This window comes from Tursiops truncatus, chromosome 5 (genome assembly GCF_011762595.2).
Source record: "Tursiops truncatus isolate mTurTru1 chromosome 5, mTurTru1.mat.Y, whole genome shotgun sequence".
Taxonomy (NCBI): Eukaryota; Metazoa; Chordata; class Mammalia; order Artiodactyla; family Delphinidae; genus Tursiops; species Tursiops truncatus.
The window spans coordinates 114323413-114345453 of NC_047038.1; the positions used below are offsets into that span (position 1 = coordinate 114323413).

A 22041-nucleotide genomic window follows, 5' to 3' on the forward strand; every position below is an offset into this window, starting at 1 on the left:
ATAAACATGTATTACACTTATAAGCAGGTGAAAGAAGTGACTAGTTTTATGCTGTGCTTTCATGGTGACCTCAAGGTCCCAAAATGTCTGTCGTCAGTATTCTCAGACAATAACATGTAGGTGTTGTATTAAAAAAGCATTGTCTGGGAGAGGAAGAAGAGCTGAGGAATAAACTCTCCTTCACTGGCTGAGAACTATTGCTCTATAGTAAAATGTTTAAGCTCAGGGATATGCTGGGAAAGGATGTGCAAATTAGATACTTCTTAACCCTGTCTTATTCTCAAAATAAATGTCATCTGTCTTTTTCTTCTTATTAGTCACTTTTTGTTGTTGTTGTTAGGAAATTGCTCCTATTGGAAAAACAGCCGATGAAGAGCAAACCACAGAACCTAAAACCAAGAGAACAGGAACAGTGTTGAGTCATCCTGTGGTTTTGCTCAACCCCAAGTCAAGTATGCTGAGGTTTTTTAAATAATCAGCTTTATCCAGTTAAAAGGGATTGTGTGGTAAACCACAGCCATGGGCCACCCCACTTCTCTGATTGGCTGTTTCTCGGGGTCAAGTTAAGGAGGAGGTGAAAAGCAGTTTCCAAGCACATCCAGCAAAAGACTTTCTCCTTTCTTTCCTTTAGGAAAAAAATCTGCTTATTTATTTGGTTATAGGAGTATATGTAAGTTTAGAAGTTATATCTTGCATCTCAGAGGGGTTCTTTGGATGATTTAGAAGCTCCTTGACTGTAGGTCTGCTGGGGGTACATGCTCTTGTATATCAGAACATGTCTTTATATCACCCTCAGTCTTGAAACTCTAGATTGACAGTTACTATCTCCCAGCATTTTGAAGTTATTATTCCATTGTCTTCCAGCTTCCATTGTCTTGTTAAGAAGTCTGCCCTTAGTCTAAAAGTTGTCTTTCTAATGATTTATCTTTTCTGTGCATTTAAGATATTCTCACATTTATTTGATCTGAATCTGTGAGAGGTCTGGGGGCTTTACTTGAAGAAGTTTTCCTCTAAGGAGAATTTGCATTGCTTCTTCTGGGATCGAGAGCTATGCTGACCCAGAAACACTCCTGATCCCCTGCGTCCCAGGCCAAATCCCAGAGTTTCAGACTCAGCTCCCTGATGGTGCCACAGGCTCATGGCCCAGTCTCCCCTGAAGTGCTGACTCTGAATCCCAGCTTGAGTGGAAGTATCTTCTCTAGCTCTAGGGGGGTTGGAGTTTGGGGCGTTTAGGGTATTGTTTTTGTTTTGTTTTGCCCCTTGATGATTTCCCTTACTTCCTGTGAGCACAGAAAAGACAGAATTATTATTTCTTCTAGATATTTTATAGTGGGAGAGTATCCCAGAATACCTAGCCAGCCAAGTTGCTGGGAACAGAAGTCCCAAACACTCCTCTAGACAGAAGCTTCCATGCTGCTCCAGCCCTGTCCCCTTCTCCTCTTCTCTCCACTCACTACCCCATCTCCCCCCAGTCATGGACCCTCCTGGACATGAAATGAACTGGGCCTGGGGATTCTGACTCTGTGTGCTTCAGTCAGGAATTAGATGCTGTGCTTTTAAAGAAGGGGATTTCTTGTCTTGCTGCCCTATTAAAATTATATATGAAAGGAAATTTGTATGCTTAAAAGAATGTATAATCATGTAATATAATAACTAAAGACAAAGTGAGGAGGTTAAAAATGCTCTATCTGGGCTTTCCTGGTGGCTCAGTGGTTGAGAACCTGCCTGCCCATGCAGGGGACACGGGTACGAGCCCTGGTCTGGGAAGATCCCACATGCCGCGGAGCAACTAAGCCTATGCGCCACAACTACTGTGCTCTAGAGCCCACAAGCCACAACTACTGAGCCCACATGCCACATGCCACAACTACTGAGGCCCACGTGCCTAGAGCCCGTGCTCTGCAACAAGGGAAACCACTGCAATGAGTAGCCCACGCACCACAGCGAAGTGTAGCCCCCACTCCCCGCAACTAGAGAAAGCCCACGTGCAGCAGCGAAGACCCAAAACAGCCAAAAATAAATAAATTAAATAAATAATTTTTTTTTTTAAATGCTCTATCAGGAAATGGGAATTTGACTCCTGGACAAGACACTGGGGTGTTCCCTGCCTCGATTTCCACATCGATAAAGTACCCTAGCCAGCTCATAAAGTTATCAAATGCCATAATATCGTGATTCAATTACCCTTTAATGTAGCTTCTTGATAGAACTTTCTCTCTGACTTTAAGCATCATTTATGGTTTTTACAAAGCAAACGTACTCTGAAGTTGCAAAGACTGAGCCATATATACCCTCTGGAAAGAAACAATTTTTAAAATAGTTTCAGAGATGTTCAGATTCCCAGTGATGTCCGAGACGGGCATGGGTGAGGGAAAATCCATGCCACTGTCAGCATGGATGGAGTGGCTTCCTGGATCCAGCCAGTAACTGCTCCTGAGAAACAAGTGGGTGCATCTCTTTCCAACACTGGATTCAGTGACTTCACATTGATAGTGAAACTGACTGTGGTACTTTTGTGTGTTTTGTTTTGTTTGTTAAACCTTTACCAACACAACATCATGCTCAGTCTGAGATGAATCCTTTGGTTCTAGCTTTAATTTTGGAGAATTAAACCCATACTCAGAAAAACATTCCATTCTGCCCCATAACCTACCTCTAATGTTCCTCATAAAGATGTTATAGCACAGCTACTGGGTAAGTTGCCCTAATAAGGCTTGAGGCCCAACTGCTAAAGCATCTTTATGAAAGCAGCCTGGAAATCACACATCAGTACTCCTTGGAGACTCTTCACTATTAAGTAAGGGATTTGTCCAGACCATCACCAGAGACCTCAGCTTATATCTCAAGTTCTTTTTGATGTTTTTGGAACAGAAGTTTGTATCTCTTGGGGATTCTTAACTTGCTTTCAATAAAATAGAGCTTTTTAAACTAAAATAAATACCAGTATTCCGTGTTCTTAATCAAATGGTTTCCCAAAGTAAAATTTCCAGACGCCTAGGAGGAATGGGCCATTTAGGTAATCTGAATTTTTTGATTATGTGAGCTGTAATTAAACCATCTTTGTTCTCCCCATGGACTCTCATTGTTAATAAAAGCTTGCTAAAATGTATTGTTTTGCTTTCTGTTTTAGCTCCACAGCCAAAGGATTTTCAGTAAGAGTTATATTTCAGTCTTTTATTTAACCCATAAATCTACCTACTTAAAGGTATGTCTGTTTCAATCAGTGGAGCAGTCAGCTGAAAAATAATCAACAGAAAAGGGGGAAATACCAATCACTTTTGCTTCGTGAACTGTGATAAATCAATATTTGACTATTCATTAGGTGAAATATATTGAGAAAGATATTTAATAAAGATTTATAAAGATAGTATTAAGGGGGCTTCCCTGGTGGCACAGTGGTTGAGAGTCCGCCTGCCGAAGCAGGGGACACGGGTTCGTGTCCCGGTCTGGGAAGATCCCACATGCCGCGGAGCGGCTGGGCCCGTGAGCCATGGCCGCTGAGCCTGCGCGTCCGGAGCGTGTGCTCCGCAACGTGAGAGGCCCGCGTACCGCAAAAAAAAAAAAAAAAAAGATAGTATTAGGTACTTACTATGCACGTCTAGTGTTTATCTGCTTTTGCCATTTATTCAGAGGGGTTAAATGCATAGTTTCTGACAAGGGTTGTTTTTTTTCTTAACACCACTGTCATGCCAACTTCCTGCATTCTAGATGCCTAGGGGGAAATAAAAAAGTGTATTCTCCAACGTGTAATTCTTTTTAAACCTCAGGCTCTTAAAAAATTTTTTCCAACAATTGCTTATTACTTAATCAGACTATTGTAAGAATTTACAACCTTTTTTCCTTTTTGTGTGTGTATCTTGGAGCATAAAAAATCTCTTTGACAGAGTTTCTCGTCTCTTCCTGAGGGCTTTCTAGATTGCTCGCCACTTACCTCCTCATTTACGTGGGGACTGCCTGTCGCTAGCACTTGATAGCGCTTGCCTCTCCTTCCTGATTTGAGCTCAGAGAGCTCTTTCATGCATAGATTTCCCAGGACTGAACAGGGAGGGAAAGTCATGGAGGAATAAAATTTCAAAGCACAGGCTGGCACTAGAACTTTGCTGGCTTCCCTACCACGTGAAAATCCCCCTGTAAGCCGTCTATTTCTAGCAGTTTCTCTCTCTGCCCTAGTCAACATGTTTTATGCTCATCAATTTCTCCATCTCTAACCTTTTTTAGGTTCCGGGAATTACAAAGCAGTCAATTTGTTGTTTCCTAGTAATTCTAAAACTTGTTCTATCAAAAAATCATCCTGAAACATTTTGTGAGTCACTGAACTTCAGAGCAAATCCTCTGAAGTCAATTTGGAAACAATGCTCATTTTTTAACAAGCTATATTTAATGCATACAGCACACACTAATAGACGTCAGCTTGTATTTGTGTTGATTCATATTAGCAAGAAGAAGGTGGATATTGGTGTCAGCATGCAGATATGCATATACCTTAGCTATGAGCAAGAGAGACCCTTGCAGAAATTAGTGTCCCGTCCAGAAGCTCACTGTCATATCCCATTGCTTGTTTGTTTGTTTTTTGGCCGCCCAACCAGGAATTAAATCTGGGCCACAGTAGTGAAAGTCTGGAATCCACTAGGCCACCAGGCAACTCCCTCACATTGCTTCTTACTAAGGAGAAGAGTGGTGGGAAATATTCATGCTTTACAAAAATTACTTATTTGGTGTATTTAGTTATTTTATACAGTTTTTGTCTCCTAAACCTGGTCTGTCTAAATCATTTCAGTTACCATGACTACTCTTTACTCTTTTAGGTCTAAACCTATGTGTTGCTATGTTTTCAACACTGCAAAAGAAAATACACTGAATTGCACTGTTGGTGGGATTATAAGACGGTACAACCGCTGTGGAAAGCAGTATAGAGGGTCCTCAAAAAATTAAAAATAGAACTACCATATGGTCCAGCAATCCCACATCTGGGTATATATCCAAAAGAATTGAAAGCAAGGTCCCAAAGAGATATTTGTACACCCAGGTTCAAAGCAACATTATTCCATTATAGCCAAGAGGGGAAACAATACAAGTATCCATGGCTGGTTGAATGGATAAACAAAATGTGGTTTGTGCAGAGACTTCCCTGGCGGTCCAGTGGTTGAGACTCCACGCTTCCACTGCAGAGGGCATGGGTTCTATCCCTGGTCGGGGAACTAAGATCCCACATACCGTGTGGCGTGACCAAAAAAAAAAAAAATGTGGTATGTTCATACAATGAAGTATTATTCAGCCTTAAGAAAGAAGGAATTCTGACACATTCTACAACATAGATGAAACTTGAGGACATTACGCTAAGTGAATTAAGCCAGTCACAAAAAGATGAATACTGTATGATTCCACTTACCTATAGTACCCAGAATAGACAAATTCATAGAGACAGAAAATAAAATGGTGGTTGCCAGAGACTTGGGGGAGGAAAAAGTGGGGAGTTGTTTAATGGGTACAGAGTTTCAGTTTTGCAAGATGGAAAAGTCCTGAAGATCTGCTTCCTAATGTGAACAGACAACCCTACTGAACTGTACATTCAAAAATAGTTAAAATGATAAATTTTAGGTTATGTTTATTTTACCACACTAAAAACAATGCACTAGATCCCAGAAACCTCACTTCTAAGTATTTACTCAAGAGAAATAAAATTACATATCGACTCAAAGACCTGAACTTGAATATGCATGGCAGCATTATTCGGCATAGCTAAAAACTGGGAAAAACCTAACCTATCAACTGGTAAACAGAAAAACAAATTGTGGTGTAGCCACACAATGGGGAACACTATTCAGGAATAAAAAGGAATAAAATCCTGATACGTCGATGAATCTTGAACGCATTGTGCTAAATGAAACAAATCAGACACAAAAGACTAAAAACTGCATGATTTCATGTACATGAAATTCTCATTAAAGCAAATAAATCTATAGTGACAGAAAATGGATGAGTGGTTTCCAGGGCTGGGAGACAGGGAAGGAGATGGATTACAAGGGGTACACACGTGGGTGGATGAAAATGTTCTATATTATGCTTATGGTAATGGTTACATGATTGTATGTATTTGTCAAAACTCATCAAATAGTGCATTTAAATTGGGGAATTTTTTTTTTTACAAATTTATTTATTTATTTGTTTTTATTTTTGGCTGTGTTTGGTCTTCTTTGCTGTGCGCAGGCTTTCTCTAGTTGCAGCGAGCGGGGGCGACTACGTTGTGGTGCACGGGCTTCTCATTGCGGCAGCTCCTCTTGTTGCAGAGCACGGGCTCTAGGCACGCGGGCTTCAGTAGTTGTGGCATGTGGGCTCAGTAGTTGTGGCTCGCGGGCTCTAGAGCACAGGCTCAGTAGTTGTGGCGCACGGGCTTGGTTGCTCTGCGGCATGTGGAATCTTCCTGGACCAGGGATCAAACCCGTGTCCCCTGCATTGGCAGGCGGATTCTTAACCACTGCGCCACCAGGGAAGCCCCTGGGGAATCTTATGTAAATTATTATAATAAAATTTTAAATGCACTGCCTGTAAACTGAAATCCTCCAATCAATCCTGTACTCCTTGTAAAATAACAAGTAATTTCATGGCTGTATTTCAGTGTCGTTGCAAAGAACTCTAGTCAGGGCATGAGGGTTAGGTTACCAAATGCTGCTTACAGCTGTGCCACTATGGGAAGGGCAAGGGGCAGGGGCAAATCTATACCATAATCATAGTATAGATTCTCTGGTCATAATTTATCTGTACCTCAGTTTTCCAATCTATAACGTGAACAAATTAAGCTAAACCAGACCCACCACCCTATGATCCATCAGTTTATTTAGCCCCTAATCTAAACAAACCTTATTCAATATATACCCTATTTAAAGACCACTAACTATGAACCATGTCAAAATACCAGGGTCTGTTCTAAAAACCTTCTACTAACGATACTAATATTTGTGACTGTAAGAGATGTGTGCCTTATAATTCTGATAGCTATTGTCTAAAAAGAGTTTGAAGAAGACCCAGGTGGGGAACAGTTATCCTGTTTAGAATTCCATTTCTTCTCACCTTCTCTGTTCCATCTCCTACTTCCTCAGGTCCTGCCACAGGCACCGTTTCTTCCACAGCATTGTCTTTCTCTGACTACATCTCCCGTCCAAAAGATCACACCAGCATCCTCCGCTTTGACAAGGATGAGGCTGAGAACACCTGCCGGATCCTGATCATCAATGACTCTCTTTATGAAGAGGAGGGATCCTTCAGCGTTTCACTGAGCCTGCCAATGGGAGGACAACTGCGGGCCAAATTCCCCACCGCCAAGGGGATTATCCTGGCTGACCCTGATGATGGTAAGTCCATTTCCTGCTCTCCACTCTTGTCAATAGCTGCCTTCTTCTCGTACTTTCCCTCAACAGTTGAAAGACAAATCAAACTTAAAAGGTCTGTTAAAGGAATTGTTGATGTTTCTCCTTCTCCAAAGGCTCTGAGTGGCTTTTCAAATACATAGGTATCACCAACACCAAGGACAACACAGCAATGCAGGAAGATTAACTATTTGTGTATGAGTTTATTAAAATTTTTTAAAAAGCGCGTCCCAAGGAGGTGACCTAAGACTTATAAGGAAGCTGAGGAGAGGACCTAGGTTAAGTGATCGCCCAACCAGGACCGCCCCACAAAGACACTCATCTTAGCAGCCCAACAAAGGCCTCCCTCACAGAAAGTACATGAGTCTACAGATGGTACCAGGGTACCATGGGGCTCCCACGTGTAAGCATCCAGATCTCTCTTCCTAGCCCCACCTGGCGGGGAGTTTGGCTCTACTCCCAGCTGAAACTCAGAGCCAGAAAAGAATAGGGGGCTCCTCACCTCTCAGAACCAACCCCTCCCACCCCCAGACTCGATAAGCATCAAGCCCAGTGTTACTTTTTTAGGCCTCAGTTGTCCTTTCCACAAGAGGCACTTTCAAGAGAAAATGTTGATAAAGACAGGGACGGGATCAGACTATTTTATTGCGAGTCTCAAATTAGTTTGACCGCTTCATCTCTCAAATACGCCTCTGTCAGGATTTGAGTGGCTGTGGGTTGCTGTGTTCAGATCTAGACAGGACTAGACTGGGCTGCTGTTACAGACCCCAAATTGGTGTGAATTTATAGATACAGCACAGAGCTTCCATGAAACTGAGCTATGTCAAGCGATAAACCAGATGGAGCAGAGGTTGAAGAGTGTATATGCTCTTTAGTTGGGGATGGCAAATTTATGTATTATATTGTTCTAGAACAAAGAAAAATATGAATGAGATTAAAAGTTGGTTTGGTTTTTGTTAGTTTGGTCTCCTAAATGGGTTTGTTTGTTGATATCCCACCCTGTGGACAAGATCTCAGAATGGTACGATAGGCCAGTTTTGCTCCACTAAGAAAAAGAAGTTGCTGGGACTTCCCTCGTGGTCCAGTGGTAAAGAATCTGCCTTCCAGTGCAGGGGACCCAGTTTCGATCCCTGGTCAGGGAACTAAGATCCCACATGCCGCAGGGCAACTAAGCACACGTGCCACAACTACTGAGTGCGCGTGCGCCTCAACTAGAGAGAGAAAACCCGCACGCAACAACTAGAGAGAAGCCCATGCACTGCAATAACAACAACAAAAAGATTCCCCATGCCTCGAATGAAGATCCCGTGTGCCGCAACTAAGACCCAATGCAGCCAAATAAATAAATAAAGGGGGGAAAAGAGGCTAGCCATCAAAGCCTTGGAAAAAAAAAAAAGAAATTGCCAAGGACTAAGTTCAGTTCCTAAATATATTTTCGCATGTCTCAAGGGCTAAGAATAAGTGTAGACTCTGAAGTCTATGCATTCTTCATTGTGTAATTTCTTTTCAAAAATTGACCCCTTAGAATTAAGATAACTATTTTTTTCTTAAAATAATCTGTATGATAGGGCTTCCCTGGTGAGTCCGCCTGCCGATGCAGGGGACGCGGGTTCGTGCCCCGGTCCGGGAAGATCCCACGTGCCGTGGAGCGGCTGGGCCCGTGAGCCATGGCCGCTGGGCCTGCGTGTCCGGAGCCTGTGCTCCGCAACGGGAGAGGCCACAGCAGTGAGAGGTCCGCGTACTGCAAAAAAAAAAAAAAAAAAAAAAAATGTGTATGACAGCTCAATATCAAACAAACAACCCAATCAAAAAACAGGCAGAAGATCTAAAAAAACACTTCTCCAAAGAAGACATACAGATGGCCAACAGGCATATGAAAAAATGCTCAACATCACTAATTATTAGAGAAATGCAAATCAAAACTGCAGTGAGGTATCATCTCACTCCAGTCACAATGACTATCTTCAAAAAGTCTACAACTAATAAATGCTGGAGGGCTTCCCTGGTGGCACAGTGGTTGAGAGTCCGCCTGCCAATGCAGGGGATGCGGGTTCGTGCCCCGGTCCAGGAAGATCCCACATGCCGTGGAGCAGCTGGGCCCGTGAGCCATGGCCGCTGAGCTTGTGCGTCCGGAGCCTGTGCTCCGCAATGGGAGAGGCCACAACAGTGAGAGGCCCGTGTACCGCAAAAAAAATAAAATAAAATCAATATCAGGGTTCTGATTAGCATTATAGCTAGAGCACCTATCTCTTACTGAGAGGTTGGGACAGGTTTGCCTGAACCAAGTTCTCGAGGCCCAGAAGTTGTTTGCCGGGCAAAATGAGAGAGAAAGAAGCAAAGTTATGGATGTAAGGACTTCTTTTACATTGTTCTACATACTCTGCTTCATAGTAGCTCTTTCTTTTCATAACCAGTTCTCAGTTTTCTAGGGTGATGAGGAATTAACATGAAAAAGTTGAAATCGGTATACCTATAGCTTTCACTTCCTTTTATCTTCACTGCCATACCTTTTCCTGTAGCCGAAGAGTGATGCCAGCACAGTAGCCGTGCTCACTCTCTGCTGGACCTAATTAGTGGTCAAGGTGCACAAGGAAAGAAATGGGAGAAGAAAAAAAGAAGAGAATGGGGAAGTGAAATGATAGAGTGAGAAAAGCCAGGACTGGGGGCTTGAAGACTTGGCTTCTGAGTCTGGGATACCGCTACCTTCCCACGTAACCTCGGGCAAGTGGAGCTATTGGGGCTCAGTTTCCCAATCCATAAAACGAGGCTATGGGCTTCCCTGGTGGCGCAGTGGTTGAGAGTCTGCCTGCCAATGCAGGGGACACGGGTTTGAGCCCTGGTCTGGGAGGATCCCACATGCTGCGGAGCGACTGGGCCTGTGAGCCACAACTGCTGAGCCTGCGCGTCTGGAGCTTGTGCTCCGTGACAAGAGAGGCCGTGACAGTGAGAGGCCCGCACACCGCGATGAAGAGTGGCCCCCGCTCGCCGCAACTAGAGAAAGCCCACGCACAGAAAACCCAGCACAGCCAAAAATAAATAAATAAATGAAATTTTAAAAAAAACGAGGCTAACACAAGAGTGTAAATCAACTATACTCCAACAAAAATTAATTTAAAAAAAAACAGAACAGACTTGTGGTTGCCAAGCAGTGGACGGGTTGCAGGGGCAGTGGTGATGGAAGGATGGCTTGGGAGTTTGGGACTAGCAGATGCAAACTATTATATATAGGATGGATAAACAACAGGGTCCTACTGTAGAGCATGGGGAACTATATACAATATCCTGTGATAAACCATAGTGGAAAAGAATATGAAAAAGTATATATGTGTATGACTTTGCTGTACAGCAGAAATTAACACATTGTAAATCAACTATACTTGGATAAAATTAATTAAAAAAAAAAAAACCTAAAGGCAGGAACACCTGAAATGAATTGTTAGTGCCACAGTATTATATGAACTACAAAGTCATTATGTGAACAACAAAATAAGTAAGATGAGCTAAATCGGACTAACCTGTAGGAAGAGCTAAATGCAGGAATGTACAAAAATAAATATGTCTTAAGATCTATTTCTTGAGGACATATTTCCTCCTTGAGCCCTGCCATACCACCACTTACTTTTTACTTTAAAACCTTAGTTGTTTTAAATCTTCCTACGTTCAGAAGTTGCAGACATTTCCAATGCCAAATAGAAAAAGGAAGAAAAAAAATACAGCAAATAAAGGAAGAAAATTAACACAGAATTCAATGTACGACCCAATTGATTACTTCCAATATTGTTTGAAATGGCTTTAGTAGATTTTTAACAAGCAACTCAAGAAACATTCATAGTGTCGTACCGTGCGCTTAGTATAGGACCCAAAGTCAAATAAGCTCTTTTCCCTGCCTTCTATTACATCTGACTTGATCCTTAATTATTCTCAAACTCGTGAAGGCTTTTCAATGGGAGAAAAAAAATCATGTACAGAAATAGTGATGGAAGAGTCTTTGTTCAGTGTAAACAAACTTAGTTGCTGCATACTGTTCTGAGAAAGTCACTGTTCATAGTTATTGGATCCAGGGAGCTTGCCTTCAGATTCTGTAACATTTATTGAGGATCGAGCACTTTGCTAAGCTTAGGAAAAACCAGCATCTTCTGCTTGATACCCTCTCCTTAAAGGGCCGATGAGTATGGGAATGGGATCCTAGCAACGCCATCAAGCCAATAGAACCACCACTAGCTTGGCCAAAAATAATTGTTGAAGGTCCTAGACCCTCAAGGTCCATAGTGAAAATATTCTTTCTCTTAACATGGCTGAAAGCAGGCAGCCCATTTTTGAAATTCTTTTGGCTGCTTTATCTTTCCTCGGTTCTATGCTGAGCGAACTTGAGCTGAAATGGTTGGTTGTGCTATAGACGTGATCATACTAACCCAGCCCCACTCTCCTGAAGCTGCGAGTGCAGGGCATCCTAGAAGCTACCTGCATCCAATCACTGGATGCTGCTCAGGACACATTACATCCATCTCTTCCACTCCATCCCTAGTACCAGTGCATAGTGCAAACCATCCTCTGTCTCACATGGATAATTGCAAGAGCTTCCTGATCAGTAGCCCTAACTCTTCCTTCAATCTGTGGCCCACACCGAAGTTGGACAGATGTACAGAAAACGAAAAACCAACCACGTTTCCACTGCTTAAAATTGGTCCCCACATTCTGTGGAGAGTCTAGAAAGTGAAGTCCCATCTACTTTGAATGGATCCAAGTCTCTGCAGGATCTGGCTTCTACCTTCCTCTCTAAACTCATTCCCTCATTCATCTCTTCTCACCTTACACGTTTCTAAGAAACACAAACGCTAGGCTGTGTCATGCCCCTGTGCCTTTTTTCATATTAGCCACTCCATTGGGAACATTCTTCCCCCCTTTCTGATGGATCGGTTGTCATTCATTCTTTGACTCTAGTACAGCATTATTTCTCCCAAGACTCCTCCCTCAGAGCCTTGAGGTTGGTTCCTTCTTTTGTCAAAGCACTCAGGGTTTAGCTGATGGGCATCGGTGTGGCTGCCCTATCACACCGGAAATAACCTCAACCACGAGAACGCACATCTCTTTACATCCCCAGTAACTAGCACATTTAGAACACATAGAGGATGTCCAATAGATGTCTGTTTAACTAAAAAAAAAAAAAAATTAAATTTGATTTCATGAAACTAGATGATAAAGAACTGATATTAACTCATAAGCATAACCTCTTTCTTATCCAAACATTCGGAAACTGTTTAAATAAGCTGTCCCAGACTTTTTCTAGCGATCAGACATACCAGCTTGTTTCCAGAATCTATTCTCTCTTCTGAGGTAACTGAAAAAACATTTTCCAGTCTTCCATCTTTTGGCATCTATCCTGTTTCGGGTAGTTTGTCAAAGTTTACCGACAGTATTTCTGTCACTTCAGCTGCAAGTCCTCTTTGGATCTTGGCACGAAATTTCTCTGAATCTGGACGTTGAACTCATTTTTAAAGGATGGTCACATCTCTTTTGAAAGCTTTACCTTGTCATATTTCTCTTTCTTATTTCCATTTAAAGAACGTTCTCTCTTACAGGAGGTAAAAACACACCTATGGCATCCATTTAACGTAAGTATGATGTGGTCAAAACATAGTCTCATAATTGCCCGCCCTTAAGAATTATTGCCAGCACCTCAGTTTTTTTAGACAGAGCTAGGGTGGAGACGACTTGGAGATAATGCTCTCTTCTCTATTTCAACAAATTTCCTGATGTTCAATCTACAGAGCATCTCAGAAGAGTTTCATGATATTTCTTCTAAGTGACACTTGTGCTCCTCTTACATCGTGTATCTTACTGTACTCAGAGAGGCTTGATTCTTACATTTTTTCTCTGAACAGTAATATAACTCAAAAAAATTTTTTTTATCTTTCTTACCTCTCTCCCTTCCGCAATACCACACAGAATAATTTCTGTGCTAAAAAAGATCACTTGGTCCCAACTTAAAAAAAAAAAACTTTTGTAATAAGTTCAAAGTATATCAGAAGTGAGTTAAAATTATCCACTCGACAAATTCTTGAGTACTTATAATATACCAGCCGATGTGCTTCTAAGGGTATAAAGACATAAAGACATGTGGAATGTGGTCCCTGATCTTGAGATGCTTCTAGAGCTCTGATAAAAACACAGAACAGTGTATAAGAATGGTGGCTTTAATATTTAGCTTTTCAAAGAGGTGCTGAATCACAAGACCATTTGGGGAGTGTAATGCGTGTCACCTACACTGTGGCGGATACAGAGAACTGGGGTCTGGCTCTACCTGGAAAGTCTCAGTGTAGGAGATAAGCTGATTGGCTGCTTTGATGGATGAGCGAAAAAGGGGGAGTGCATTGGGATTAGGCAGTATTCCTAGGGTTTATCAAGGCAAAGGATGCAGGAGGGTTGCCATGGACCAGATGTGAGCCATGCACGCAATAGAGAGCCAGAATGGAACCATCTTAGGTCTTGTCCAAAAGCGCCATCTAGAGGGATGAACAATCCCCAGCACAAGCACTGCCGAATGCTGATGGTTGAGGAAGAATTAAGTGACCAGCCAGGATAGGGGTGTGGTCATCCTCATCAAGGGAACTGCAGATGAGAAATACCCAACTATGGGAACAAGAACTCTCCAAAGAACACACAAAAGTGCCCATGAGAAACAGAATCTGCTTTCTTCCATCTTCTAAGATCCGAGAATGTGATCACCGTGATAAAACCCATCAAGAAAGACCTTTCCTGCTCCCCTTGCCTCTCTTCCCTCTTTCTTGTCCCAGGCTTGGAGGTATCTGAAACATCTATTAGCAACAGTGGGGAGATGGAGTGAAACTTCTGGGTCAAATGAGAGGATGATCACCCCACCCTTCTCTGAGTGCAGGCTCCTACCTGCAGTGCACCTGAAGACAGCAACTAGCAAGTGTGACCCATCACTGCAGTTATAGAGCAATGCAAACTGTCAGGGGAGCACGGGGTAAGGAACAACTAACCTCTTAAGGGCAGATATGGCCTCCCAAAGCAGGTAACTCAATCAAAGTCTTACAGAAGAACTGTGTGAAATTCACATGTTGGGAAGGGAGTTTCAGCTCAGAGAACATCACCAGCGAAGATGGAGGCCATGACCACGTGCCGTGCTGGCTCATGGAGAGCTAGTGTAACTGGAACACAGGGCACAGGGTCAGGGGTCGTACACTATGACTCCAGAAAGAATGGACTCAAGTCAGATTATGGGAGCTCTTATACACCATGGTCAAAGTTTTGGTAAAACTCTCCACAGCACGAAGAGATCTACTAAAATACATCCTGAGCAAATAGTACTTATTACATTGGATTTCCACCTTCCAAAATCTAATAAACTTCATTCCAATATGCTTCTGCGTTGCATTGTGTTTCCCAAGGTATCATCTCTGTAATGTTGATTTTTCCATTTACTGTCTCAGGAGTCATGCCTCCGTGGTGAAGCTGCTGCCTGGTGTTTACATTTGTTTGCCTCTGGATTTCACAGTCCAAAGAAGAACATTCATTTCCAAACCTTTTTCATGACAGTCTATCTAGTGTAACAGCTAAACCTTGTGTAAGCTTTGAAGAGTCAGCTAAGTTCATAGGCTGCTTTTCAGAACTGGGGGAACTGGAGATGGATGGGTTCGTCTGCTTGGCCGAATCTTGACTTTCTCATTGTCAAACTTTTCCTGCCATTAGATGTGCTGTCCCCTTCCACGTACCCTCAGAGTCTGATGCCCGCCCCAGCTGCCTTAAGCCTTCTCTTTCTAGGGGGGGCCCTTTTCTGCCTCTGGGGGTAGCATTTCTGGCATCTCAGCTAACAGGATCCCCAGAATTTCTATCTATCTTTGTAATAAGCAAATGTTATGGTAAAAGGCACAGCCGCAGCCCCCAAATTCAGACCCCTGGCTGAACTGCCCCTCAACATGAAGGGCACGTCTCTCCTGAGAAAAAGCCTCCTGAATTCCCCACCATCTTTTCCCAAACAATAGCTGACTTTACCTGGGTTACAAGCTAGTTGGCCAGTTTTTCCCAATTGGGAAGTTTCTTTGTGCCACAGCTATCTCTTAAAGCAGAAAAATGAATACAATTCTAACTGATGTTATCTCACTGCACTTCCTGGAATCAAAGCCATGGCATGTGACTCCTTGATGTGTTTTTTTATGTGTGTTTTGCTTGTTTTTTGTCGAGCCTGTGGGAACTGTCTTGTCTGATGATTGTGACAAACACCCAGGCTCCCACGGGGCCAGAGGAGAAGAGGCCTGGGAGGCTGAAGCAGTCTCAGTTTGTCCTTTTGTGTCTCCCTAGAGCCTGCCCTGCACTTTGGTGTTGATGAAAGTGCTGGCTCCATGGAGGTTTGTGTCTGGAGAACAGGCACTGACCTTTCCCGGGCGTCCTCTGTCACCGTGCACTCCAGGAAGACAGGGCCGGCACCAGCAGAAGGTGAGCGGACCATTTTAAAATGTATCATTATCATGACATGCGTACAGGGCAAGGTCTAGTCTGTCAGCGTAGCATGCCTAGTCTTTGTGGATGGGCTCTGATTTAAAGTTTCTCCTACCTGGGCACATAGAATGACTTCTGCTGTTTATAAAATAAATAGAATATTCATTCAGCAACCTTTATGATTTGTTCATTAACCACTTGCCTGGGACCAAATTAATTTTCCAAAGTTGAGAACATTTGTAGATACCATAAGCTGCTCATAAACACTATTTCAGATCAAGGCATACCTGTGATGGCTGAGCAGGTCCCAACTCCTGGGAGAATGCAGGCACCTGTTAGCTCCTAGGAGGGTAGGAGGGTCTCACTTCTGATTCTTGGACATTTTCCTTGGCTTCAAGCAGCATGTCCTCATGTCCCACTCCCTTTTGCCTTTCTTGACGTTGGCAGTGGAGCTAAATGTTTCTGAACACCACTTCCTCTGGTGAGCCTGTCAGCTGCTTTACCAGGAAAAAAAAAAAACCATTAAAAGCACAGTAGGATTCAGGAAAAGAAAGGGAAATTTCCATCTACGTTGATACCCACATTTTTTCATTTGGTAACAGGGACCTTTTAGTCTCCTGGGATGTGGACAGGCAGCAGAGTTAAGGATTAGCATCATACACAGCCAAGACGCATGAGAATATGTAAAGATAAAAACTAAGTAAAAGCACAAATCCTGCAAATAAAACTCAGCAGTCTAAAACCTACATGAACGGACAAGACAAAAAGAGAAAATGTATCTATGAAAATGTGAACCCAGTTGCAGCATGTACCCCAGAAACAGTTAAGGAAACTAAAGACAGCTTTACAGCCCAGAGCTTGCTCTTGGGAGAATTAACGTGTTATAACACTTCAGGGAATATATCACATACTGTACAGGACACCAGTGATGATCCTTAAAGTTCTTTTGTTGTTGTTTTGCTCTTTTTTTATTTTTCTTGCTTTCCTTTCTTTCTTGTAATTTTCAGACAGAGCTATTTCTCACTCTATATGTATTTGTGAAACCAAAAGTGAATAGACCAGTTGGCTCCTTGGGCTTTTTTGTTTATGGTTGGGAAAAGACATTAACATTCATTTAGATAAATCTCCTTGCATACAAATAATGAATGACCCATCTGCTAGCTCTCAGGTAGGGATGGACTAATCCATGCTTGAGGTGGTGATTCATGGGAGATATGCAGAGATAGCAGTTTAGACTTGATAATCTCCAGAATCTAGTAAATACCTGACATCAGCTCAGGTTGGTTAATTAACAGTAATAATTATGCATATGTATTTATATTATCATTATTATATGCCAGACTCTGTGCTAGCATCTTTGCTGTATTATCTCTAATCTTCACAACTACCTTTGTAAAGTAGCAATAATTATCCCCATTTTGCAGTTAAAGAAATTGAGACTCAAACAGATGAAATAGTTTGTACAAGTAAACAGTGGAATTAAGATCTGAACCAAAGTGCGTAAGATCCCAAATCCCCTTTCCCTTACTTTCTTGACTTGGTACTTTTCACCGTAATCTCATTTTGGTTTTTTCTTAATGTAATTATTTAATGGCTTTAAAATTTTTTACACAATCTCAAACTTATAGAAAAGTGACAAGTCCAGTAAAAACATTTTTTTTCCTGAACCATAGGTTGCCAGTAAATCTGGACCCATCTCTTCAAAAACTTAGAATGCAACTCCTACAGAGACATTCTCCTCTATACTCACTGTACAAGCATAAAATCAGGTAATTAACTGATACATTACTACAATCTCATCTTCAGACCTCATTCAAGTTCCACCCGTTGTCCCCCAAATCATAGCAAAACAATCCAGTTCAGAGTCACACGTTGTATTTAGTCATCATGTCGTTCAGTTTTCTTCCATCTGGACAGTTCCTTGTCTTTCCTTGACTTTCATGACTTTGATATTTTTCAAGATTACAAACCAGGGGGAAGGGATAAATTAGGAGTTTGGGATTAACATAGACACACTACTCTATATAAAATAGATAACCAACAAGGGCCTACTCTGTAGCCCAGGGAACTCAGTATTCTATAATAACAGATATGGGAAAAGAATCTGAAAAAAAACAGATATATGTATATGTACAACTGAATCACTTTGCTGTACACCTGAAACTAACACAACATTGTAAATAAACTATGCTCCAATATAAACTAAAAATTTAAAAAAAAAAAAGATTACAAACCAGTTTTGTAAAATATCCCCCAGTTTGGGCTTGTCTGATGTTTCCTCATAATCAGATTCACGCTATGAATCTGCAGCAGGAATATCACAGAGATGGTACTGCATTCTCATTGCATTCTACCCAGTGGCACCCAATTTCAATTTACCCCACTGTTGGTGGTATTAACTTTGACCACTTGGTTAAAGTGGTACCTGCCAGGTTTCTTTACTATAAAGTTACTTTTCTTCCTTTGCAATTAAGAAGACTTTTATGGAGAGATACTTTAAGACAATGTAAATATTCTATTCCTCCATTTATTTATATAGTTATCTATATCACTCAGGGTTTCCTATTTTATTCTCTTGATTATAATTTGTCATGACATTGGATGATTTTTTAAATAAGTAGCAAAGAAGCGATACGATCAGGTGAGCCAGCTTGCAAAATGATTAATAACCCAGAAAATAGCAGAGCCTTCATGGCGGAGTAAATTGAGCGGAATGTTGTAAGGTTAAACCAGAGGTCTGGCAAAGGTGAATGAGTGAAACCTAGTCAAAATAAAAGTCATGATCATCATCTTAACAGTTCCAAATAGAAAAGGGAAACGCTTTCATTACAAATTGAATTTGCCTTCAGACAGCCGTCAGTCTATAGGTGGGATTTTTGTGGAAGTGCTTGGAAGGTGATGGAGAGCATGTGGTGACAGATCACTGGCTATTGCGGCATTTGGTAGAACATGGAAATTTCCCCTTTCTGAGGATCAAGCCAAAAAAATATGCATCTGAAAGTGCTGTGTACATAGAAGAATGCTACAGACAGTCTCTGAATTTTTTTTTTCTCTGAAGGAAAACTTCTGGCAATGAATTCTGCAGTCTCACTCTTGGCTTTCCTTTCCCACTAGCTGGGCTAGACTATGTTGGCATCAGCCCAAAACTGGTCTTCGCTCCAGGAGTATGTGTTGAGATGTTCCAATTGACAATCCTTGATGACCTGGGACAGCCCATCTCAGAGGGTGCAGAGAGGTTTGAATTACTTCTCCAGATGCCTCTGGACACAGCAATTGGAGAACCCAGTAAAACCACCATTTTCATCAATGACATCGTCACTGACTCTAAACAGAGTGCTTGTCGTTCTTTTGATTGAAAGACTTCAAGGGAGAGGAAACAGCCAAAACACATCTCCTAACCACAGTTTCCAGATCTTAGCAACTCCAGGATATCAATGGTATTGAACTGACATTGGTGTTACATATATTCTAGTGATATGTGCAAATCTAGTTTATGTAACTGTATGAATATGTACAAACAGAGAAAGGATCCAGCCGACAAAGGATTGTTAGACCGTGCTCTTTGTTTTTTTCTATTTTCTTTTACTTTGTTACCAAGGCCAGTGAAACCCACTGTCCTCAATTAAATCAACAGTTAAGAACAAAAGGGTCGACATTTCTTTGCTGATTCATGCTGGACAGGAAGCACTTTTCAACTGTAGAGAGACCCTCATCCTCTGTCAGTTTTTCTGGTTATAGTGCTGAGTGCCCTTACTGAGATTTGCATATAAGCCTAAACCTCCTTTTTGCCCGTTGCTCAGTTTTCCTCCACAAGTCTTTATCAGGGCTACTTAGAAGGGAAATCCTTTCATCAACTCTCCGTTCTTTTGCAAACTCCTTTATAAAAGAAGATAATAAACAATAAAGTGTAAAAATGCAAGTATCACAAGAGAGAACAAAGAAAATTTAAAGAATTGTAAAATCTTCAAACTGCCAATTCTTTACTCATTTTAAGCTGACAATATAAATCACCATTATTGTGCCTCAGCTAATATTACATAAATTAGAGTTTCCAAACTATTTTGAAAACCACATCTTTGTGCCCCATCATTATCTTTTAGGTATTTCTTGTAAAAACATTTTTAAATTTGTATTACAGACATGACTTAACGTATTCTCAAGCCAACATGGCACATGACAGAAGCCATTTCAAGAAGTCATCTCCTGGTACCAGCTCACACCGGTCAGAATGGCCATCATCAAAAAGTCTACCAATAACAAATGCTGGAGAGGTGTGGAGAAGAGGGAACTCTCCTACACTGTTGGTGGGAATGTAAATTGGTGCAGCCACTGTGGAGAACAGTATGGAGGTTCCTCAGAAAACTAAAAATAGAGTTGCCATATGATCCAGCAATCCTACTCCTGGGCATATATCCAGACAAAACTGTAATTCGAAAAGATACCTGCACTCCAGTGTTCATAGCAGCACTACTCACAATAGCCAAGACATGGAAACAACCTAAATGTCCATCAGCAAATGAATGGATAAAGAAGATGTGGTACATATACACAATGGAATAGTACTCAGCCATACAAAAGAATGAAATAATGCCATTTGCAGCAACATGAATGGACCTAAAGATTATCATACTAAGTGAAGTTAAGTCAGAAAGAGAAAAATACCGTGTGATATCACTTATATGTGGAATCTAAAATATGACACAAATGAACTTATTTACAAAACAGAAACAGACTCACAGACATAGAGAACAGACCTGTGGCTACCAAGGGGGAGGGTGGGTAGGGGAGGGATGGATTGGGAGTTTGGGGTTAGCAGATGTAAACTATTATATATAGGGTGGATAAACAACAAGATCTTACTGTATAACACAGGGAACTATATTCAATATGCTATAATAAACCATAATGGAAAAGAATTTGAAAAAGAATATATATGTGTGTATATATATATGTATAAATGAATCGCTTTGCTGTACACCAGAAAGTAACACAATATTGTATTATTTGATAAAAAATAAATTTAAAAAACTACAAATGCAAAAAAAAAAAGAAAAGAAGAAGAAGCCATCTCCCAAAATATTGGGCAAGGATAAGAAGGCTCTTGACTACCATGGGGTCTGCATATATAAGTAGAGAAGTCCTTCTCTCCCATCAGCCCAGGTTGTGCTTCATTGCTAGACAACATCAGCTTCCCCAACCAGAGAGGAGATTTCTCCAAACTACTTCACAACTCTTCACCTCACTTCTCCCTCTGTAAAATGAGAAGTTTGCACTCCATTTCTGTTAAGATCCCTTTCAGTTCTAATTCCTGTCTGAGTAAGTATCTACCAACAGAAAGTCACCCTCCCTCATCTTCCAATTTTCCCAACCACCACAATCAAAAATCTTTTAAACTCAGTTAAATTCAACAAACACTTACTGGCCTTCTCCAGCATGTCAGAGAGATATGGATCCTTCATAAATGTTTAAAAAAATAATAATAATGAGAAAACTACATCTTGGCCAGGATAACTCTCAGATACACCCAACAGGTCCTACTGTTGCCCTGACTTAGTCTCCAAATGAAGCAACCAATTTGACCTTCCCACTGAGTACTTCTGTGCCCAGGAGAAATTCACATTATCAGCCTTGTTAAAAAAAAAAAAGCCAAGGAGGATTCTATTTTGCACCTGAAATTAATCCTAGCCTTTCCGTGTTTTGCAGAAAATCACTCTCTTTCTCTCTCTTATTCTGTCTTTTGTTAAGGAATTACATTCAGATGAATGCAGTGCTTATGCATACATCTTTTTTTCTGGGTGACGTTACCCACGGCGATTTCTATGAAGTTTATCTGTTACATTCCCAGTTTCCTCCCAGTCAGACATGCCAGGGAAGCAAAACTAAGTTTTTTAGGCTTCTAGGATAAAACCTAGTGTATTCTAGATACAACCTACGGTGTATTCGGTAGCTGGGTTATGAAAATGATCTAATGGCTTAAGAGAGTGAAAAATGCCTCATTTCCTACTAAGAATGGAGCTACACACTATGGAAAATTGGGCTTATTTTCACTCTTCACATATTCTTCCCGAGGGATAACATTTTTATGGAGAAAAAGCATATACATTTTTCCTGATTTAATATTTTAGTTTTCTTAGGGATTTGGAAGGCATAATGGAGATATACCAGATGCCCATGACATCACTGTTACTGTGTAAACTATGAATGGAAAGATGTTGTA

The 22041-nt window shown here is 41.3% G+C and overlaps 1 protein-coding gene across 3 annotated transcripts in view; it reads left to right on the forward strand.

The window, feature by feature from the left end:
- FREM3 (FRAS1 related extracellular matrix 3) overlaps positions 1–20752 on the forward strand; it is a 57876-nt gene extending 37124 nt beyond the window's left edge. For 2 of the 3 annotated variants that reach the window (XR_012332154.1, XR_002174657.3), the window contains 4 exons: positions 7098–7349; positions 15687–15821; positions 18939–19261; positions 19963–20752. Coding sequence is in view for 1 of the 3 variants with exons in the window: in XM_019926525.3 (XP_019782084.1) it covers positions 7283–7349; positions 15687–15821; positions 18939–19180 (444 nt within the window). In the remaining 2 variants the exon portion in view is untranslated. Of the gene's footprint in view, positions 1–7097; positions 7350–15686; positions 15822–18938 lie in introns of all 3 variants that reach the window. The other variant, XM_019926525.3, reaches the window with a different exon arrangement.
- The last annotated feature ends 1289 nt before the right edge of the window (positions 20753–22041 follow it).